Genomic DNA, 23,567 nt, shown 5'->3' on the forward strand with positions numbered 1-23,567 from the left:
AGACGTTGCGGATGGCTTCATTAACACCCCACCCACCCACAGAGACTCCTCGCCCTCACGGACCACTCCTGCCTTTATTATTATTAATAAATTAGATTTATAAGGTGCTCAGCTACCCGGAGGTTTCCCGGCGCCCAAGACACATTGCAAACCGAAAAGACAAAACTTATTGGTTGAATAGCCAGGTCTTAAGGCCTTTGAAGAAGCTTTTGTGGCTTACTTCGTGACGAAGTAAAAAGGGTAAAGAGTTCCACTGCATTGGGGCCAGATATGAGAATGAACGTCCGACCATACGTGAAAGTTTAAATCTGGGAACTAGGAAGTTGGCTTGGGATGAGGAACGAAGTAGATGAGTGGGAAGATATGTCTGGGCTAGGGCGCATAAGTAATGTGGTGCTGTGTCTAGTTTAATCTTATGCGTGCAGAATAAGGCCTTAAATTTCGTTCGATGCTAAATCCTGAGCCGGTGAAGGTCCCGCAAAGTGCCTGAGATGGAGGATGTTTTGGGTACATGATAAAGTAACCTGGCCGCAGAATTCTGTACTACCTGCAACTTCCGTACTAACTCCCTATTCGCTCCTAGGTATAGGATGTTGCCATAATCCAGCCTTGACATGATTAAGGCCTGGATAACGATTCTTTGAGTGGATTCAGGCAGCATCCATAATATCTTACGGAGCCATTTGAGAATAGTGAAGCAAATGGATATGGTCTTAGCTACTTGCTGTTTCATAGTCAGCTGAGCATCAATCACTACGCCCAAATTACGTGTAGTTTGCACAGGTTTAGGAAGTTCACCCATTTCTGGTGGCCAATGGTGCCGGCCCCAGAGATCTTTATCTTTCCCCATGATCAAGACCTCTGTCTTCCCTCTGTTAAGTTTTAGCCAGTTAGTATGCATTCAACTGGCAATTTTATGCAGCCCTACCTCTAGGGATGAAACTCTGGAGTTTTCATTGGCGGATAGTGAAAAGAGAAGCTGGTTGTCGTCCGCATAAGAGAAGATTGACAACCCAGCCTCTTCCGCAATGGTGGCTAACGGGCTGGCATATAGATTAAATAACATAGGACTGAGTATCGAGCCCTGTGGTAATCCATAAGGAGATGCATAGGTCTTGGAGAATGCCGATGGGGAGAAGACCTGAAAAGTCCTGTCAGTAAGAAAGTTTTTGATCCACTCCCGAGCTAAGCCAACAATTCCCAGGGACTGGAGTGCTTTTAAAAGGGTAAGATGAGACACTGTGTCAAAGGCCGCACTTAGATCTAACAGGATGAGTGCCACAGTTACCCCTTTATCCAGATGCTGGCGTATTGTTTCTGTAACTCCTAAGAGAGTAGACTTTGTGGAATATCCGTCTCTAAAGCCTGATTGGGACCCGTGTAAGATGTTATTGGATTCCACAAACCATGGAAGCTGTTGATTCACGTGTTTTTCCTGGATCTTAGATAAAAAAGGTAGTAAGGAAATCGGATGGAAGTTGGATGGCTCAGCTGGATCCGCATTTGGTTTCTTCAAAAGAGGAAGAACCATTGCGTGTTTCCATTCTGCTGGTAAAATGGCTTCCCTCAGTGAGGCATTAAGTAGTTCCATGACAATCTTTAATGAAGAGGAATCTAGTTTTAAAAAAATATTAACTGGAAGAGTGTCTTTAGGGGAGCCAGATTTAAGACTATTTAAAATAGCATTAAAAGACGGAGGGTCTAAGAGTTGCCAGTTTGTTATTTCCATAGTAGCAGCCAAGTCAGAAGGCCCGACTGGGCTGTTACTGTCAAGAATGGGGGATGGATTCATTATGTGCTGTTCCTTATTAATAGTTGCCGTCTCAAGTTCTGCACAGATCTTTTCTACTTTTTTGATAAAGAACTTTGCCACAACTTCGCAGTGTGCTTCATCAAGTATCGGAGGTGTAGGTTGACAAGTTGCCTCGCCTTGGACAGACTCACCTGAGGCCTGGCATGCAGCTTCAGTGGCAGGCGCGAGCGGGCAGCAGAAGAGGGCAAAGACGAGGCTAGCCAGGCAGGGGCTAGTAATTAAATTATGGCCGGGGGCACCGCACGGTGACGGTCTTTTTCTGTAATCTGTCTGGCTCCCGTATGCTTTTCCTCACTCGTCACACGCACTTTTAATTGCGCTTCTGTGCAATGTGCATGACTGTATGGCATTGGTCACCAGCCCCACCCTATGCCCCACCCTAAAGACGCTCAAACGTGGAGACATATGTATAGCTGCCAAGGTGACGGTCTTTCTCAGTAGTCTGTCTGGGTCCCAGGATGCCTCGCCTCACTCGTCACACGTACTTTTAATTGCGCTGCTGTGCAATGCGCATGACTGTATGGCATTGGTCACCAGCTCCACCCTATGCCCCACCCTGAAGACGCTCAAACGTGGAGACATCTGTATAGCTGCCAAGGTTTCAGTTTCCCATGTGTGACATTTTCATAATTTCAGTGTAATTATGAGTGACATTCAACAACTATGAGTGACACTTTCTCGCGAGCAAAATCAAGCAATGAAGGCAAGGAAAACAAATATCAGAGCCCACCCACTCCTATAAAAATAAATTAAATGAGTGGCACAACTTTGCAGACGGACTAGTGACTGCTGAGTGTGGTGTAGGACTCGGAGCACTGCACGCATCAGGTCTCGCCCCGTGTGCAAAAGACCTCAATCTGTCCAGCAATTATTGCACTGTCCCTTTTGGCTGCAGGCCTTACTTTCTATGTATAATAGATTGTAGGCTCATTCTGTGTGTAGCAGTGGGCACCACAGAGTGTGCAGCTGTGTGATGCTGTTTGCGTGCAGGTGGCTTGCATCTGTGTGCAGTGAGTAGCTGTGCACGATGCTACGTGCATGCAGGAGGCTTGCAACTGTGTGCCCAGTGTAGCTGTGCTGTTTGGATGCAGTAGGCTAGCGTATGTGTGCACAGTTTAGCTGTGCATGTTGCTCTGTGCATGCAGGACACTTGCGTCTGTGTGCACATTGAACTGTCTGCTATGTCGTATGAGTGCAGGAGGCTTGCATCTTTGTGTACGATATAATTGGGCGCAGCAGACCTTAGGGAGCATGCCTAAGGCCGCATCTCCCTGACTCTGCCTACATGCGGCTGGATGTCTGTGTGCAGCAAGCTTCAGACTTGTCATCCAGCCCCATGGCTCAGACTCTGTGCGCACAAGACCTCTGTCTTTGACTGTTAGCTCCAGTTTAAGGCTTTTGCTGCTCAGCCAGCCTCTGGATATCTAGTGAAGCAGGCCTCATGTTGCTTAAGTTTAGCATTCTGAGGTTTAGTCTCCAAGTACCTGTTTATTTTACTTTGCCATTTTCTATAGTGCGAACAATACCCTATGGGGTATCAGAGTGCTTTATAATTAAGCCTAGACACACAGTTATTTGAAATTAACATGCAGCTGTATTTCCATACATGAGACGCCAGCAGCCTCAGTACCTTTAATCTGTTCGAAAAGCACCTGGCTGCCAATAAATACAGGTAATATTGTTGCCGCATTCAGTATTGCTGAAATAAAATGTCTTTAAATGTCCACGGTCCGAATCGCATTTCATTCCAACTCAATCCATGAAAGCAAGCAACTTAACACTATATATTCAGCAGGATGAACCCAAAAGACCCACCAACCACCCTTCACTTCGGAACCCAAGAGCATCATCTGCAACGTTCCTCAAGGCAGATCAATCAGCCAAACACTGTTGAACACATATATTGGCTGACATTGTCAGAACCTAAGGCCTCAACAACATATCCTATGCAAACGACACCCAGCTCATCCTCTCACTCAAAGACTCCACCCCCACCAGGACCAACTTCCAAAACTGCATGAAGAGCTGCTGCATAAAGCTCAACACGGACAAGACAGAAGTGCTAACTTTAGGGAACAGCTGCTTCGCGTGGAACCACAACTGATGGCCCTCTGAACTCAGACCCACAACGACAGACCATGTCTGCAACCTCAGGATCATACAGGAGAACTAACTCACCATGAAACGCAAGATCAAAGCAGTCTCCTCTGCCTGATTCCTCACCCTTCACATGCTCTGAAATATCTTCAGATGGCTCCAAGTCAACACCAGGAAAGCCGTCACTCAATCCCTGGTCACCAGCTAGCTGCACTACGGCAACACACTCTAGGCAGGACTCACCTCCCACCTCCTGAAGAGAATCTAGAGGATACAAAACTCAGCTGCCAGACTTATCCTGGACCTCTCCGGAAGGTACAACATCACCCCCGACCTCAGGAACCTCCACTGGTACTCCATACAGAGAAGATGCCAATTCAAGATGTTGGCCGACGCCTACAAGGCAATCCACGACCAAGGTTTAGCATACATCAACCACCACCTGCACTTCCACCAGCCCCCCAGACACCTACCCTTTACCTCCCTCGCCCTCGCTCACACTCTGCATCCACCGAAGCAACAGTGGAGGATGCTCCTTCTTCTACCTCACTGCAAAGTCCTGGAACGACCTCCCCCTGCACCTCCAAGCATCATCCTCTCTCCCTGAATTCAGAAAAGGACTCAAGACTGATCCCAGCAAGAACCCAGCACCTGGATACCCTCAAGGATGATTAGCCGTGCTCTACAAATCCAAGTTGATTGATAGCTCACCTTCAGGAGTTCCCACGCTGGCGCCTCACACTTCTTTTCTATCTCTGTTATCAGGGCGTGGAGAGAGGTGATTTGATTGGACAGTCTGGTGATATTTGCATTTTCTACCATGGTGATTTTCTTCTCCATCTCCTTCAGTCTTCTGTTCAGTGTTTGCTCATTTTCTTTCAGGAGCTGCTGCAGTTTTTCAAACTCAGATTCAATTTTCTTCTTCTCAGTTCTTAACTTGTCCTGTCATAAACAAAAAACAAAAGTTGTTTAGATATTAAAAAGCTTCCTACAAGCCATCCCTGGAGAAGGAGTTCAGGGGGAGGGTGGATGGATTGATAGCTTCTTAAAAATGAGCGTGCTTCTCCCAATTTCTGAACTGCAATCTCTTACTACCTTCCCTTTTACCGTCTTCTGTCCTACTACCACTCCTGCCCTCCCCCTTTCCTCAGGCCCCTCACGAACTGTGGAGAGGTCAGAATTTGAGAAGCTGCAGAGAAGCTTGATCATTGGAGAGAGGGCAAGGAAGAAAATCACCCATAGGCAGAGACAGGCAAAGACCTAGAGACGGGCTGAAGTCAATTGTGAGTTAATGACACAGACATAAGACCTTCCTGGTTTTGGTTAAGGGCACGTTTTTTTGCCTTTTCAGTTATCTTTTTTTGGGTATCCAAGAGAAGGGTTGTGCTCCCCAGTGCAGTGTTTAATTTGTAAATAATATATTGGTCAGGGCACTTGGCTGGAGGCCACTGCAGCTTGCACTACCTGTTGTGTCAGCCAGTTCTGCTAGTGACAACACCAACACACTACTGATCATCGCACTCTTAAAAGTGTGACAATTCCATGCCTGCAAAGCTGTAAACTTATCTGGGTGGTAGGTATTTGTCATTTATTATTGTGAATTGAATTAATAAACCTCTGTTGTCCTTATCTCTAAATTCGACTTACAGTGCCACCATGTGCAGACTGTCATAAGTGCTGGTGGTGCTGAAAATGAAGGGCTGGTGCTGAGCACTGGAAACCACAGGCTCAAATTAAGCACTGAATATGTGTCATTAGTGTGTAGGTAAAGGTTTGTGCAACTGTGGTGTCTCACTAGTAAACACGTAGATGCTTGAACTCCTGTAATGTATCACTAGTATACAGGTATTAAAGGTTTGTGCTCCTGTGGTGGGGTATTAGTATAAATGAAGCAGGTTTTTTCTCCTGTGGTGTGTCACTAGTATAAAGGTCGAGGGTTGTGCTCCTGTTCTGCATTAATAGTATACAGGTAGAGGGTTGTGTCTCACATGTGTCGATAGAATACAGGTTGAGGGTTGTACTCCTGTATGTGTAACTAGTATACAGGTAGAGTTTTGTGCTCGTAGAGGTTTGTGCTCCTGTATGTGCCACTAGTATCCAGTTGTGCTCATGTGCTGTGTCATGCTCCTGTGATGTGTTAATATTATACAGGTAGACGCTTGTGCTACTATGGTGTGTCACTAATATACAGGCAGAAGGTTGTGCTCCTGTGAGGTTTCATTAGAATACAGTTAAAGGGTTGTGCTCCTGTGATGTGCAATTAGGATAGAGGTAGAGGTGTGTGCTCCAGTGTTGTGCAACTAGTATACAGGTGGTGGGTTGTGGTTCTGTCCTGTATCACTAGTAAACAGGTAAAAGGTTGTGTTCTTATGCAGTGTCATGCTCCTGTGATGTGTCAATACTATACAGGTAGAGGGCTTTGCTCCTATGGTATGCCACTAGTATACAAGCAGAGTGTTGTGTTCCTGTATATGTCACTAGTATACAAGTAGAGTGTCATGCTTCATTGATATGTCACTAGCATAGAGAAAGGAAGTTATTTTCTATGCTGTGCCACTAGTATACAGGTTGAGCGTTGTGCTACTGTGATGTGTCACCAGCATACAGGTAGAGGGTTGTGCTCCTGTATATGTCACTAGTATACAGGTGGAGGATTGTGATTCTGTGCTGTGTCACTAGTATAGAGATAGAAGGTTGTTTTCCCTTGCTGTCGCTAGTATATAGGTAGAGGGTTATGCTCCTCTGCTGTGTCACGACTATACGGGTAGAAGAGTGTGCTCCTATGCTGTGTCACTAATCTACAGGTAGAGCATTGCGCTACTGTATGTGTCACTTGTATAAAGGTAGAGGTTTATGCTCCTGTGCTGTGTCAATAATATACAGGCAGAATGTTGTTCTCCTATATGTGTCACTAGTATACAGGTAGTGGTTTGTACTCTGATATGTGTCACTAGTATACAGGTAGAGGTTTATGCTCCTGTGCTCTGTCACTAGTATACAGGAAGAGGGTTGTCCTCTTGTGCTGTGTCACTAATATATAGGTAGAGTGTTGAGCTTGTAGAGGTTTGTGCTTTGTGCTGTGTCACTAGTATACAGGTAGAGGGTTGTGCTCTTGTGCTGCTCCTGTGCTGTGCTTCTAGTATGAAGGTAGACGGTTGTGCTCCTGAGCAGTGTCACTAGTATACAGTTATAGGGGTGTGCTCCTGTGGTGTGCCACTAGTATACAGGTAGAGTGTTGTGCTTCTGTGCTGTCACTAGGATATAGAAAGAGGGTGTACTCTTGTATGTCCCTAGTATACAGGTGGAGCGTTGTGCTGCTGTGCCGTGTCACTAGTAAACTGGTTGAGGGATGTGCTTTTGTACTGTCGCTAGTATATTGATAGAGGGCTGTGTCCTGCATGTGTCACTAGTATACAGGTAGAGGGCTGTGCTCAAGTCAAGTCAGTCAAGTCAAAAGATTTGTATAGCGCGCTACATACCCAGAGGGTCTCAAGGCGCTTGTAGAAGGGTGGGGAGTTACTTGTCGAATATCCACGTTTTGAGTTGCTTTCTGAATGCTAGGTGGTTCTGAGTAAGGCGAAGGTGAGTGGGAAGTGAGTTCCAAGTTTTAGCTGCTAGGTAGGAGAAGGATCTACCTCCCATGGTGGTTTTGTTGATGCGAGGTACATTAGCAAGGGCTTGGTTGGAGGATCGTAGCTGGCGGGAGGGGGTGTAGAAGGATAGTCGTGTGTTGAGGCATTCGGGTCCGATTTCGTAGAGTGCTTTGTGTGCGTGGGTTAAGAGCCGGAAAGTGATCCTCTTATTGACAGGGAGCCAGTGGAGGTTTTTCAGGTGATCAGAGATGTGTTCTTTACGCGGGATGTCTAGTATGAGCCTGGCTGAGGCGTTCTGGATGCGTTGTAGTTTTTTCTGGAGTTTTGCGGTGGTGCCGGCGTAGAGGGTGTTTCCGTAGTCCAGTCGGCTCGTGACCAGAGCGTGGGTGACTGTTTTTCTAGTTTCGGTAGGGATCCAGCGAAATGTTTTTTTGAGCATGCGAAGAATGTTGAAGCAAGATGAAGAAACGGCGTTGACTTGTCTGTTCATCGAGAGTGAGGAATCCAGGATGACGCCCAGATTCCGTGCGTGGTCCGTCGGGATGGGTGCTTTTCCAAGGGCCTCTGGCCACCAAGAGTCGTCCCAGGCGGAGGGGGAGGTGCCTAAGATGAGGACTTCTGTTTTGTCTGAGTTCAGTTTCAGACGGCTGTGCTTCATCCATTCGGCTACTTCTTTCATTCCTTCGTGTAGGTTGGTTTTGGCCGTGTTAGGGTCTCTTGTGAGTGATAGGATCAGTTGAGTGTCGTCGGCGTAGGAGATGATGTTGAGGTTGTGTTGGCGTGCGATGGCCGCGAGGGGGCTCATGTAAACGTTGAAGAGGGTGGGACTGAGTGAGGACCCTTGAGGTACGCCGCAGATGACTTCAGTGGCCTCTGACTTGAATGGTGGGAGGCGGACTCTCTGGGTGCTTCCGGAGAGGAACGAGGTGATCCATTCCAGTGCTTTTCCTTGGATTCCGATGTTTTTGAGGCGCTGTAGAAGGGTGCTATGGCAGACTGTGTCGAAGGCTGCGGAGAGGTCGAGGAGGATGAGAGCGACTGTGTCTCCATTGTCCAGTAGAGTTCGAATGTCGTCTGTTGCTGCGATGAGGGCGGTTTCGGTGCTGTGCTTGGCTCGGAAGCCGGACTGTGAAGAGTCGAGGGATTTGTTGGTTTCGAGGAATGCGGCGAGCTGGTTGTTGACAGCTTTCTCGATGACTTTGGCCGGGAATGGAAGGAGTGAGATAGGGCGATAGTTTTTGAGTTCGGTGGGGTCAGCTGTGGGTTTCTTCAGGAGGGCGCTGAGTTCGGCATGTTTCCAGCTTTCCGGGAAGGTTGCGGAGTTGAGGGAGCAGTTGATGACGTCTCGGAGGTGCGGTGCAATAATGGAGTCTGCTTTGTTAAAGATGTGGTGAGGGCAGGGGTCTGTGGGGGATCCTGAGTGGATAGAGTTCATCAGACGGATGGTGTCCTCAGTGGAAATTGGCTTCCAGTCATTGAGGATGTTCAGGGTGGGTGGGGGACCTGCAGGGGATTGGGAGGCTTGGTCTTCTGGTTGGTTGTCGAAGCTGTTGTGGATGTCTGCAATTCTATGCAATGTGTGACTATTCTACAGGTAGAGGGTTGAGTTCCTGTATGTGTCACTAGTAAAAAGATAGGAGGTTGTGCACTTGTGCAGTGTCCCTAGTACAAAGATAGGGGGCTGTGCACACATGCAGTGTCACTAGTATATAGGTGGATGGTTGATCTCCTGCGCTGTCACTACAATACAGGTAGAGGATTGTTCTTCTGTGATGTGCCACTAGTATACCTGTGAAGGATTGGTCTTCTGTGATGTACCACTAGTATACCTGTGGAGGGTTGTACTCTTGTGCAGGGTCACTGGTTTGAAGGTAGAGGGTTGTGTGCCTTTTCTGTGGCTGTGTAATCCTGCTAATATAACAAGTGCGCAGGATCCTAGGCCTATCCTTGCTAACGCGAGTTTCAGAACATGTTTGGTGACTGGGAGAAGCACGCCAAGCGCGTACTCATAACCGAGAAGATGCTACTTCCAATGTCCTGAGTTAGCCATCTAATGTGGTGGTGGCAGCGTACCAAATATTGTGGATCATTAGTTATGTCAAATCAGAAGGGGTGGAGAAAGAAGGAACTGCGATCCATTCAGCTTCCTTATTTATATAACAGAAATATCAAAAGGGGAATGGATCACTTGTCCCAAGTAACCAGGTTTTTTTTTTAATTTTCGTGTAATATACTGATAAAAAACCCTCATTTAGCTGGGCCGGGTCGTGGCCAAAACGAGATCTGGCGAGAGCCTGGAAAAGCGACCGTGCCCCCCCACTTAGTGCCTGGAAAGCGGGTTTAGACTTTCTTATGGGGCTCAAATTGCCTGTGTTTGAGGCCAGGGGATGCCCCCGGAAACACTACAAGATCTGGAAGCGATGGGCGGACTACAGGGGACTGACCTTGGAGCCCCCAGTTGACTTAGATGATATACAATCAGCTGATGGAGACCTCGGGCCTTGGAGGGTACTGTGCCTTACCTGTATATTGTGGTGGAAAGTGAACACGTGCACTGCGTTAGGGTGGGATTAAGAGTGGGTAGCGGGGAGGGGGGGAGTTTATCTGTTGGGGTAGTTAGCGGGGCATGGGGATGTGGGAAGGGGGCGATTTTAGAGTTTAGGCTGTCTCTACATCCTGCTACATGTATGCCGTTGACATCCTGTGTGAGGAGAATTGTACCTATGCTATGCCTAAACTTTAATAAAAGCAGTTGTGAAAAAAACAAAACCCTCATTCACGTACAAAGGTTGGGGTGGCGGTATATCTTGATTCTCCGCCTAACTCTTAAAAACGTGACAGCATCATCATAGGGTTAGTTCTTATGCTTCCTCCACCCGGTGGTGTACCCCTGGTTAGTGCAGTAGTGATCAGCGATAAAGGGGTTTTCATGCAGTGAATCTCAAAAGAAAAAATTGTGAAAAGACTTGTATAGCCAGATTAGAAATTTTAATAAGTCTGGATTTGAGATGTTCTCAAAATGGTTCAGTGCGTAGGGGGATTTCTTAGGAATCTCCAGCACTTAGTATGTCCGTAAAAAGGGTCGACATGTTTCAGCCCTCGTGTTTGCTGATGCGGGTCAGGTTAGCTTTCTTCAGGACCTAGAGTGAAAAAATAGTGATGAGACCGTGTGTGCCTCTGTGGATTTAGACCGTGTTTTTTGTCAGGGTCTTAGTGAATCAAGGTATATTAATCTGATTCTGATGAGGACAAAAAGTACCTGTGGATATAAAGGAGGAAACAAGACAAACATACATAACAAGCATTTGCAATGCAACAGGTCTCGCATTAGGAACGTTTGAGCTATTGGTCTTGTAAATGACACATTTTTTATTTATATGTTGGTTTTGAAAATAGCGAAATTAATAGCTTTGTCATTTAAAATGCCAATACTTTTATCTTTTGCAAATGTGACACCTATAGCATTTGTAATGCAACATGTTTTGTATTTACGTGACTTAGATGTATTGATATTACAAATATTTAATTTTTAAAAATAATTAATACTTAAATAAAAGTTGTGGTAATTTATAATGGCAATAGCTTAAACTTTTGTAAATAACTTTTGTGAAGATTATGTTCAGTGTATTTTATTGTGCTGAAAATCCAAGAACAGAAGTGAAATAATAACCTCTTTTTGTGACATTTGTAATAAAGCTTGAAACATTGAGAGAAAATATTTGAACCAGTTATTGTTGAATGGTTGCACAGATTGATACTGTGGTGGCGCTGAGTGATGTTGTGGTGGCGACGAGTGATGCTGTAGCGTTCAGTGATGCTGTGGTAGCGCATAGTGATGTTGTGGTGCCCCTGAGTGATGCCGTGGTGGTGCGATAGATAGAGTGAGGGCGAAAGAATGCTAGAGGGAGGGCGAAAGAATGCTAGAGGGAGGGCGAAAGATAGCTAGAGGGAGGGCGAAAGATAGCTAGAGGGAGGGCGATAGATAGATAGAGTGAGGGCGAAAGATAGATAGATAGAGTGAGGGCGAAAGATAGATAGAGTGAGGGCGAAAGATAGATAGATAGAGTGAGGGCGAAAGATAGATAGATAAAGTGAGGGCGAAAGATAGATCGATAAAGTGAGGGCGAAAGATAGATAGATAGAGTGAGGGCGAAAGATAGACAGCGTGAGGGCGAAAGAAAGATAGATAGCGTGAGGGCGATAGATAGATTTGTGTGTGTGTGTGTGTGGTTGTGTGTGTGTGTGGTTGTGTGTGTGTGTGGTTGTGTGTGTATGTGGTTGTGTGTGTATGTGGTTGTGTGTGTGTGTGGTTGTGTGTGTGTGTGGTTGTGTATGTGTGTGGTTGTGTGTGTGTGTGGTTGTGTGTGTGTGGTTGTGTGTGGTTGTGTGTGTGTGGTTGTGTGTGGTTGTGTGTGTGTGTGGTTGTGTGTGTGTGTGGTTGTGTGTGTGTGGTTGTGTGTGTGTGGTTGTGTGTGGTTGTGTATGTGTGTGGTTGTGTATGTGTGTGGTTGTGTATGTGTGTGGTTGTGTGGGTGTGGTTGTGTGGGTGTGGTTGTGTGGGTGTGGTTGTATGTGTGGTTTGTGTGGATGCGTGGGGTGATGCGTGGGGTGATGCGTGGGGTGATGCGTGGGGTGATGCGTGGGGTGATGCGTGGGGTGATGCGTGGGGTGATGCATGTTTGTGTGTGGGGTGATGTTTGTGTGTGTGTGTGTGGTTGTGTGCGTTTGTGTGGTTATGTGTGTGTGGTTGTATGTATGTCTGTGTGCTGTTACAGAAGGATGTATGTGGAAGAGAGCAGCAGATAAGCACAGTAGAAGAGAACAGATGCTGCTTAAAACACGTAATAAAAATGCCTGTGCTTAGTATAGCATGCCACATGACCAGCTTTTTGGTCCCTCTCTGAGCTTACAGCTATTGCATCCAAATGTATGACACAGTAACGGGCATGCACCTAAAACAAACCAGACCTATAAGCCTCCCCAATAGGTCTCTCCTGTTTTGAATATCAGGTAAATGAGAAAAAGTTGATTTCCTAGTGAATAATTCGAATTCTGAGACTATATCGATATATTAAATGAATTACCTTAACGGCGTGTACACTGTTCAGAAATCAAAAAACGTTTTGCCTGTAAATGTAAAGTAACAATAACTTTACAGGCAAAATGTAAAGGAATATAGAGCGGAATAAGGACCAATTTCACGATAATTTTTTTTTTTATCACTGCAGGGTCTGTATCCCTGAGACCCTACCAACCTAAAGCCCTGCTTTTGGAGGAATTTAGTCCAAATATAAATTATAGCATATCGGAAGGTATCAGAGATGATATACACTGCTGACCCGCCAAAGAGGATTCTGTGATCAAATACCCAACACAACTGTTATTTTAATTATGATAGTGCCAAAATTGTTATGGGATATTCATTTTAAATAGGATTGTAGTAAACATTTTTCCTCTTTCACATCTGCTTACTTGATGATGGTCACTACGTTTTCAGTAACATTTTACACAAGGGGAGTTAATTCTCCTGGGACAGGATTTATTTTTCACAGCTCTATTCATATCAAATTCTTTCAGATAGCTACCATTACACCGGTGACACTCACTGTTGTGCCCAATTTATTATATGTAATGGAAACAACCAAATGTACCTTGCAGGTGTCTCAATTTGTGTAATATGCTATTCTCCTGTGTACAATTGATGTATGTCGGATACCTACTGGTAAGGTACGTTGAAAATACCACAAAATGTTTTAAAAAATAATAATAATGCATATGTTGTGGCCCATATTTTGCGTCGGGATTATGCCACTCTCTTGGAACACCCCTGATGCAAAATGTAATTTGTTAAATATCATAATGCGCCCAAATGTACTCATGATCGACCTGATATACATGTGTGAGGTCCTAATATCTGATGTCTTCTTGTGATGTCACTTCCTGTGGGGTGATGGGTTGTGATGCCACTTCCTGTGATGCCACATATGTCATGCTCTGTTATGTCACTTGCAAACCACCTAACTTGGTTAGTCACCCCACTTCTCTTTTTAGCACATATGCCCTAATGGTCTGCTGTGGTGGGGAGGTAGGGTCTGTTTTTGAATTAATTTGGGGGCAGGGGTAGTGTTGCCATGCTGTACAGTAAGGGTAGTGTTAGACGGGGACCCGGAGGGTCGGCCGAGTAAGGGGGAGAGGCCTCCTGGCGAGAGCCCTCTCCTTCAATCGTACGGACGAGCAACTCCCCCCCCCCCCCCCCCCCCCCCCCCCCACAGATAGACACCACACAGAGATGAGTTCTGCACACTTTTATATATATCTTTAGGTAAGGTAGTTGACGGTACAGTGGGAGCAGGATACAAGGATCCCGTCAATTCTAGTCTCTTTGGGGAAAGGGTAGCGGGACAGTCTCAGTGCCGGACGGGTACGGGGTAGCGGGTGTGGAGCTCACAATCCTCGAGCTGGCGGGTTCACAAGTAGGGGCCGCGGCAGCGCCAGCAGGCCTTCGAGATGGTTCACGGAAGGATGAGCCGCGGCAGCGCCAGCAGGCCTTCAAGATGGTTCCTGAAGAGGATGAGCCGCGGCAGCGCCAGCAGGCCTTCAAGATGGTTCACGAAGAGGATGAGTCGCGGCAGCGCCAGCAGGCCTTCAAGATGGTTCACGAAGAGGATGAGCCGCGGCAGCGCCAGCAGGCCTTCAAGATGGTTCACGAAGAGGGGCCGCGGCAGCGCCAGCAGGCCTCCAAGGATGAGTTCGTCTCGGGTCTCTCGACTCCAGGATACAACTCCTTCCTGCTCTGGAGCTACCCCAGTTATAGGTCTGGCGCCCTTTGATGTCCGGACCCTCGCACTTGGAGGTCGGGAGGTCAGGGATGAGGGAGTCCAGACACCCAGCAGGGGGGTGGAGCCAGAATCCAGGGAGGCCGAGGGTGATCGAAACCGGGCGGAGGGGAGCCATCGACACTCCTTCACCCATTGACTTGCCAAGTGGTCTCTTTACCCCCTGGGTGGATGGTGGTGCCTCGATGTCGGGGCCTGGCTGGGCCCGAGGCCGAGGTCGACCCGAGGCCACGAGGCCTGGTCGTGGAGTGTCCAAAATGGCGGCTGGGCCGGAGACCGTGGTTCGGGAAGGGACCCGGGCCAGCCGAGACTGTTGTGTTCATGAGCCAATGTTCCGTCGGGGACGGGCCGTGGGTTGACCCGACGGGTTGCAGGAGTTGTTCTTGCCCGGGAAACAGGGGTAGCAGGGGTCCGCGACCCGCCATGCGGGGAGGGGTCGGGCATGCCACGAGGCCTGTCCAACAGGCGTCCCCCCCAGCTGAAGGCAGGGAGAGTCACCCATCCTCCTAGGTAATCTCCTCGCCGAGGCGGAAGAAGCGGGACAAGCCGTCTGCGTTGGTGTGGTCTTGGCCTGGGCGATGCTCCACAGTGAAGTCCTTCCCTTGCAGGGAGATGGACCAACGTAACAGCTTCGGATTCTCTCCCCGCATCTGCATCAGCCATTGCAGGGGTCGGTGGTCTGTTTGCACCCGGAAGTGGGTACCGAAGAGATAGGGCCTGAGCTTCTTGAGGGCCCACACCACGGCGAAGGCCTCTCGCTCTATGGTGCTCCAGCGCTGTTCTCGGGCCAGCAGGCGTCGGCTGATGAAGGCCACTGGCTGATCAACCCCCTCGGTGTTGAGTTGGGAGAGGACGGCCCCAACGCCATGATCGGAGGCATCCGTCTGTACTATGAATTCCCGGCTGTAGTCGGGGGCTTGGAGCACGGGGCGGTGCACATGGCGGACTTGAGTTTCTCGAAGGCTGCTTGACATTCGGGAGTCCAGTGGACTTTCTGGGGGTTCTTTTTGGACGTGAGTTCTGTGAGGGGCCCCACAATGCTACCATAGTCTTTTACGAAGCGCCGGTAGTACCCGGTGAGCCCCAGGAAGGCTCGGACCTCTGTTTGGGTGACCGGGGGTTCCCACGCATGAATGGCAGCGATCTTGAGTTGGAGGGGGGCCACCAGGCCACTTCCCACCTTGTGCCCCAGGTAGGTCACGGACCCTTGGCCGATCTGACATTTGCTGGCCTTGATGGTTAGCCCGGCCTGCCGGAGGGCGTTCAGGACCTCCCGGAGGTGGTGGAGGTGTTCTGCCCAGTGTCGGCTGTACACGGCAATATCGTCCAGATAGGCGGCGCTGAATTCCTCCAGACCCGTCAAGACTTTGTTCACGAGTCTCTGGAAGGTGGCGGGTGCGTTTTTCATTCCGAAGGGCATCACCTTGAAGTGGTAGTGACCATCCGGGGTGGAGAAGGCGGATCGCTCCTGGGCATCGGGAGTGAGGCCGATCTGCCAATAGCCTGCTGTCAAATCAAAGATGCTCAGGTAGCGGGCAGCCCCCATGCGGTCGACTAGCTCATCTGCCCGGGGAATGGGGTGAGCGTCGGTCCTGGTGACGGCGTTCAGACCCAGATAGTCTACACAGAACCTGAGCTCGGGGGCGACGCCCGGGGCGGCGGCCTTGGGGACCAGTACGACCGGGCTGGCCCAGGGGCTGTCAGAAGGCTCGATCACTCCTAGAGCCAGTATCTTGGAGACTTCCGACTGGATGCAGGCGCGTACTCGATCAGGTACCCTGTACGCCCTGTGTCGGATGGGGGGGCTATCCCCGGTGTCAACATCGTGGAGGCACCAGGGGGTGACCCCCGGGATGAGGGAGAATAGGTCGGCAAATTGTAGAAGCAGGTCTTGGCAGTCTTTGCGTTGGGCGGGGGTCAGGGCCTCGGAGAGGTGAACTCCTTCCACGGAGCCGTCTTTCTCGAGTGTCTTCAGGAGATCGGGGAGGGGCTCGGAGTCCTCTTCAGCCCCACTGTCGGTAGCCATCAGGAGGCTGAGTTCAGAGCGTACAAAGTGGGGCTTAAGTCTGTTGGCGTGGAGGACCCGTAGAGGGTTCCGGGGTGACTCCAGGTCTACCAGGTAGGTGACGGGGCCCTTGCGCTCCACCACTTTGAAGGGTCCCGTCCATTTGTCCTGGAGGGCGCAAGGTTCAACCGGGGACATCACCCAGACCTGTTGTCCAGGCTCGAACTCGATGGACGAGGCATTCTGATCATACCAGCGCTTCATGTCCTCTTGGCTGGCTTCGAGGTTGGCCTTGGCAAGTTCCCTGAACCGCCGGGTCTGGTTCCGGAGGGCCAAGAGGTACTTGTACACATCAGGGGGAGCCTTCTGAGGAGCTACCTCCCACCCTTTTTTGATCAGGCTGAGGGGGCCCCGGACGGGGTGTCCATACAAGAGTTCGAACGGACTGAAGCCCAGGGATTTCTGGGGGACCTCCCTGTAAGCGAACAGGAGGCACGGGAGCAGCACGTCCCATTGGCGACGTAGGGGCTCTTCCAGGCCCATGATCATCCCCTTGAGGGTGCGGTTGAATCGTTCTTCTAGTCCGTTCCCTTGCGGGTGATAAGGGGTCATGAATTTGTAGGTGACCCCGCACTGTTGCCACAGGGACTTCATGTACTTAGAGATGAAGTTCGTGCCCCGGTCACTGATGACTTCTCGGGGGAAGCCCACCCGCAAGAAGATCCCCATCAAGGCTCGGCCCACCACGGGCGCTGTCACGGTCCGGAGCGGTATGGCTTCGGGGTAGCGGGTGGCATGGTCCACCAGGACAAGTATGAACCGGTGACCCTGCACTGTTCGGAGCTCCAGGGGCCCCACAATGTCTATCCCCACCCGCTCAAAGGGAGTGGTGACGATGGGAAAAGGTTGCAGGGGGACTTTAAGTTTTCGGCCGCTCTTCCCGCTGGCCAGGCAGGTGGGGCAGGCCCGGCAGTGGTTCGTTACATCGTTCCGCATCTTCGGCCAGTAGAAGTGGGTCACCAGGCGGCTGTACGTCTTGTCCTGCCCCAGGTGCCCGGCAAGAGGCACATCGTGTGCCAGGTTCAAGAGGAAGTCTCTGAATCGGAGGGGGACCACCAGCACCCGGCTGGCTCCCAGTTCGGCAATCTTTTGCTCACTGTAGAGCAGCCCGTTGTCCCAGTAGATCCAGTGGGCCCCCGAGGCATCCCCTGCGCTCTGGGCTATGGCTTGTTGTCGGAGGCCCTCGAGGGAGGGACACGCGCTTTGTTCCTGGCGGAACTGCTCCTGAGTGGGGCCACCCTCTTGGCGCCACTGGGCCAGCTCGGGGAGGTCTTGGAGTTGGTCCTGTTCTTCGTTGCTGAGCCCCGGAGGACCAGGCTCAGGGGTAGTTTCTTCTGCGACGATCGGCGGAGGAAGTTCGGGACACTCCTGCTCCTCTGGGCTGGAGATGGCGCGGGCGGCCATGGATCGGGTCGTCACACAGACCCATTCCGGGAGACCAAGCATCCCCAGGTGCTCTCTTCGCTCAACGGCTGACCAGGGCGAGCTCTCGAGGTCGTTCCCCAGAAGGCAGTCCACCGGGGCATCGTCGCGGACAGTCACTTTTAGCATGCCAGACACCCTCCCCCCCCACTCGAAGGGGACGCGGGCCATCTGGCACAGGCTTTCGGAGTTGTCTGCCGACCGTACTGGACAAAGTACATTGGGTAGGATTTGGTCGGGGGTCACCAGATGGCAGCGGACTGCGGTCACACTGGCCCCTGTGTCACGGAGGGCTTCAGCCCGGCGTCCATTGATGGTGACCCACTGGCTGCATTTCTGCGTGTTAGCGGGAATGGGCGCCCGCGGGACCATGTCCCTCTCCCCTAGACAGACCAGGGACATGGCGGCTGGCTCCCACTCGGGCTGGTATTGCTCGCACTCTTCGGCTTCTTCGTGGCCTGGCTCTTCTCCCAGGGCGACGGCGGTGATCTGGCGGTTCATGGGACTCTGATTTTTCGGGCAGTTGGGATCATTGGCGTAGTGGCCGGGTCGCTGGCATTTGTGGCAGGTGACGTTGGAGCGGAACCCGGGCCGCGTTGGAGGGCTTCCTCTTCCGGCCGGGGGCGGGGGATTGCTAGTGGGGGGCACCGTGACGGTGTCCCGGCCCGACCCTGGCCTCCTCCTCCTTCTCCTCCTCCTCCTCCTCCTCCTCCTCCTCCTCCTCCTCCTCCTCCTCCTTGGGGCCCCTGGGAGGCTCTGTTCTGTTCGCTGGACCAGTTCCGAGGGACCCGAGTGCTCTCCCATCGGTCTGCTTCGATGGCAAGTTTCCGAGGTTCGGTCAGCTTACTATCGAGGAGGTGCTGCCTCAGTTCTACGAAACAATTATTGGAGAGGTGCTCCCACACAATGAGGTTGAATAATTGCTCGTAGGTGGTGACCTGGCTGCCCTTGATCCATCCCTCGAAGGCTCGGCTAAAAAAGTTTACGTACTCCACCCAGGTGGTACCAGGGATTCTCTTACAGTTTCGAAATCGCTGCCGGTACATCTCGGGCGTGAGCCCATAGCGAGTGAGGAGGGCGGCCTTCATGTGGTCGTAGGATGTCATCTCGTGGTCAGGGAGTTGCAGCAGGGCATCTCTTCCTTCGTTGACGAACTTTCCCCATAACCCGGCTCCCCAGTCGCTCCGCGGAATTCGGTGGGAGGTCATGGCCACCTCGTAGGCCTTAAACTATTGCTGGATATCATCGTTCCGGTAGTATTCCCGGACGACGTCCTTGGGGATGTGGACCTTGGGGTCCGCAGGGGAAGCGGGACTCTGGTTCCCGGGGACGCCGAGGGCTTTGTTTTGCCGTCGAATTTCGAGTTCTTTTAAATTTCGTTCATGCTCGTATGCTAGTCTCTTTTCTTCCAGCTCCCTCTGGCTCTTTTTCTCTTCTCGTTCTTCCCTGAGCTGTAAGTGTTCGAGGGTTATCTTCTGTTCTGCCAGTTTGAGTTCTCCATCTGAGGGGAGTCGAGCCAGCTCCAACTTGTGGAGCCGGCTTTTCTCCCGTTCTTGGGCCTCTTCGGACGAGAGGCCCGCTCTTCTTCCATCCACGGGGGTGGTACTTGTTTCTGCGGTCTCGAGGCTTTGATTTTGGGGTGGGGACGCTTCCGTCTCCACCCAAGATTCCAAGGCATGCTTGAGGTCATCTTTTGTGCTCAGTCCTGTGGTAGCAATGCCCAAGTCGATGCAGAATTGCTTTAGTTCTTTGTGGCTGTATTCTTCCAGCCGTTCCATCTGAAATTTTTCGGTTGTTCCGCTCTCTTTTGTCGTCATGGCTGCTGTGTGTCGTGGGGTTAGTTACTCTCTGTACGATTATGCGTCAGCTCGGATCGCGCCGCTGGCCACCAATGTTAGACGGGGACCGGGAGGGTCGGCCGAGTAAGGGGAAGAGGCCTCCTGGCGAGGGCCCCCTCCTTCAATCGTACGGACGAGCAACTTCCCCCCCCCCACAGATAGACACCACACAGAGATGAGTTCTGCACACTTTTATATATATCTTTAGGTAAGGTAGTTGACGGTACAGTGGGAGCAGGATACAAGGATCCCGTCAATTCTAGTCTCTTTGGGGAAAGGGTAGCGGGACAGTCTCAGTACCGGACGGGTACGGGGGTAGCGGGTGTGGAGCTCACAATCCTCGAGCTGGCGGGTTCGCAAGTAGGGGCCGCGGCAGCGCCAGCAGGCCTTCGAGATGGTTCACGGAAGGATGAGCCGCGACAGCGCCAGCAGGCCTTCAAGATGGTTCACGAAGAGGATGAGCCGCGGCAGCGCCAGCAGGCCTTCAAGATGGTTCACGAAGAGGATGAGCCGCGGCAGCGCCAGCAGGCCTTCAAGATGGTTCACGAAGAGGGGCCGCGGCAGCGCCAGCAAGCCTCCAAGGATGAGTTTGTCTCGGGTCTCTCGACTCCAGGATACAACTCCTTCCTGCTCTGGAGCTACCCCAGTTATAGGTCTGGAGCCCTTTGATGTCCGGACCCTCGCACTTGGAGGTCGGGAGGTCCGGGATGAGGGAGTCCAGACACCCAGCAGGGGGGTGGAGCCAGCGCCCAGGGAGGCCGAGGGTGATCGAAACCGGGCGGAGGGGAGCCATCGACACTCCTTCGCCCATTCACTTGCCAAGTGGTCTCTTTACCCCCTGGGTGGATGGTGGTGCCTCGATGTCGGGGCCTGGCTGGGCCCGAGGCTGAGGTCGACCCAAGGCCACGAGGCCTGGTCGTGGAGTGTCCAAAATGGCTGCTGGGCCGGAGACCGTGGTTCGGGAAATGACCCGGGCCAGCCGAGACTGTTGTGTTCATGAGCCAATGTTCCGTCGGGGACGGGCCGTGGGTTGACCCGACGGGTTGCAGGAGTTGTTCTTGCCCGGGAAACAGGGGTAGCAGGGGTCCGCGACCCGCCATGCGGGGAGGGGTCGGGCATGCCACGAGGCCTGTCCAACAGGTAGCAAGAAAGAAACCCAGCGCCTAAGCTTAACTCTCGTGGAAGTTCCTGTGTCTAAATAATATCACCAGCATCAACAAGTGGGACTTTATTATCAAGAAACGAGACAAGACTATGCTATTTATATGCATTTATGTTACGTCATTGTCCAATGGGTTCCTGTCAGGAAGATCAACACCACACCCAGCAACCGCAGCTCTCTTTTTGCACGCCCGGTCATATCCTCGTATTGTGCTGCAAGAGTAAGCAGCCTTCAAAAGAGTCAAAAGAATTCGAAGTATTTACAGAGGTCAAGCCATCAGATGCCTCGAGCTGACAAGCCGCAGTCTGTGACGTATGAAATGAATGTCTCTTTCAGCCCAGAGACGGAAGCCAATCCCGGGAGCAGGGGAAGACATAGCGGACATTGTACGAGGGGGCGGGGGTGCGCGTCTGTGTTCTATGATGGTTTGCGTCAGAAACAGGGTTAGAAATGTCCTGATTGTGGTCAGAGATGCCAACTTCAACATTTCTTGGGGTGCTTGTGAGTGCCTGTATCTGAACCATATGACATTATTGTAAATGTCATCACCCACAGTGACGTCACCAGAAATGGCAGGGCGTATGTGCCATTGAGAAAGCCACAACATATAGAAAAGCATGGCAGTCAAAAGCAAAACATTTCTCTTTGATGAGTTAAGTGCTTAATTTGTGTGATGCAGTCGGAATGTTGGATACAAGAACTGTATGAACACAATATGTACAAATATATTAACAAGTTATGTCTACTATGGCGGCGATGGCGATTAGAAAGGAAACGTGAAAGATGAAGTCATGTGCACAGGGAAGATGAGCAGCAAAGAGGGCCCTTTGGTATAATTAATTGGCGATGCCAGGGTACAGGCAGCATGACACGTTTCAGAGAAAGTTGAAGCTTCACCGTAGGAGAGGCTGTGATTGCTGAGACGTGTAACTTTAGAACAGATAGTTGAAAGCAATATCCCTTCTTCCCCAACTCACCCTCTTCGGGCAGGCGGGGCATAGTGGGGAAGCTTCCTCTGCCGCACTCGGGCTGTGGAGGCATTGCTGCGGGGCAGGATCTCGCGCTCTGCCCGGGTTCCGCTGTCTCGCGCCGTTGCCCTCACCAGGTGCAGGCTGGCGCGCTCGCTTGCGGTCAGAGCGAGGGAAGGAGGCGGCGGGAGCACGCCATCTCTAGGACGCAACTGCAACTTTCTCTGTAACGGGTCAGGAGTGGAGTCGCGAGTGTGCGCCTGCCGGATGCACTACTGCACAGGTGGGGGGTGGAGCGCGTTCGCTCGAATGCTCAGGGATAGAGGACCCTCTAGTCCGCTTGGATGGATGAGACCCTGTAGCAGGTATGGCCATACCTGGCCACCGAGGAAAGCTAAAATCACCGAAAATGGGTAGAGGCTGTCCAGGGACCAGGAGGCGCGCTGCTCTGTGGGGCTCGCAGGTCGGACCTGGTTGTGGAAGGAGAGTACGGGGAGAGGTGCCAGAGCGAGGACGAGAAGGGCACGGTAAGCGTTAACGGGCGAGGGTGATCTATACTGCTGAGGAGGGGTACTTAGAGGGACATGACGGCTGAATACAAAAAGACAGCGCTTCCCGGGCTTGTAGCGTGCGTGCGCATTACAAAAGTGAAGCTTGCGACGATGAAGGGAGCTGTGCACATGCACGTGTTCACGGGCGCGTCCACAGACCACAATCTGCGTGTGTGTGTGCGCTGTCTGTGTGTGCGGTGTGGGGCTTAGTTGTAGGGGGGAGGGGGTGTGTGTCTCTGTGCGTGTGTGTGTGTGTGTGTGTGTGTGTGTGTGTGTGTGTGTGTGTGTGGGTGTGTGTGGGTGTGTGTGGGTGTGTGTGGGTGTGTGTGGGTGGGTGTGGGTGGGTGTGCGTGGGTGGGTGTGGGTGTGGGTGTGTGTGTGTGGGTGTGGGTGTGTGGGTGTGCACGTGCGCGATTGAAAGGCTGACTGGCTGTGCACAGTTGGAGCAAGAGATGTGCACGGCTCCGGGGGGCTGGGCGTGCGCGTTCACAATGTGCAATCGGCGCTCGTGCACCAGTCGATCTCCCTTGAAAGCCGACTCCATAGCAATAGGTCTCGAGCGAGACCTAAAAATGAGAATGTCAGGTATGCATTCTCCAAGTGGTCATGCTGTCTATATGCAAGGACAGAGAAGTAACTACAAAATGGCAATTCTTTAAATCTAGACAAATTCCCTGTGCAGACCGTTTAGGCATAAGATCTCTCTCTGTTCTCTCTTAGTCTCTAAATTCATATCATTCATTAAAAAAGGGAAATAAAAGGAAAATAGGCGTGATGTCATGCGACTTCTGTTTAACGTGGTTCATTTGGTTATTCATGTAATAGATTTAACTCGAGACTATTCAAAATGTCAGCGTTTGTATGCATGGCAGTATTCAGAGAATTCTATTGCAGCGCTTATCTGTCGCAATATGTATTCATCGTGGTGAAGTCTTATCGAACATGCCGGGATTGAGTCACATGTGGGGTAGATGAAATCATGTGTTGGCAATGATTCTTCGCTATATGTCATTGCACAAAAGATCTCTCTCTGTTCTCTTTTAGGCCCAGATGCATCAAACAAAAATCCGCTCACAAAGGGGCAGATTCTCAGAATCTGCCCCTTTGCGACCGGTATTTTTGGATTTGGGTTGCATCATCCCAAATGCAAAAATCGCAAATTGAGAATTCGCTAAATTGCGATTATTTGCATTTAAGGAATCTCAAATTGAGATTCCTTAAA

The 23,567-nt window shown here is 50.8% G+C and overlaps 1 protein-coding gene across 1 annotated transcript in view; it reads right to left on the reverse strand.

The window, feature by feature from the left end:
• The window catches only part of LOC147710244 (E3 ubiquitin-protein ligase TRIM39-like), a 136,965-nt gene that overhangs the window by 101,467 nt on the left and 11,931 nt on the right, over nt 1-23,567 (reverse strand). Inside the window, exon 3 of the mRNA XM_086920918.1 lies at nt 4,622-4,852. Within this exon, the coding sequence (XP_086777044.1) occupies nt 4,622-4,852 (231 nt within the window). The remainder of the gene's footprint in view (nt 1-4,621; nt 4,853-23,567) is intronic.

Source organism: Lissotriton vulgaris, chromosome 5 (genome assembly GCF_964263255.1).
Source record: "Lissotriton vulgaris chromosome 5, aLisVul1.2, whole genome shotgun sequence".
Taxonomy (NCBI): Eukaryota; Metazoa; Chordata; class Amphibia; order Caudata; family Salamandridae; genus Lissotriton; species Lissotriton vulgaris.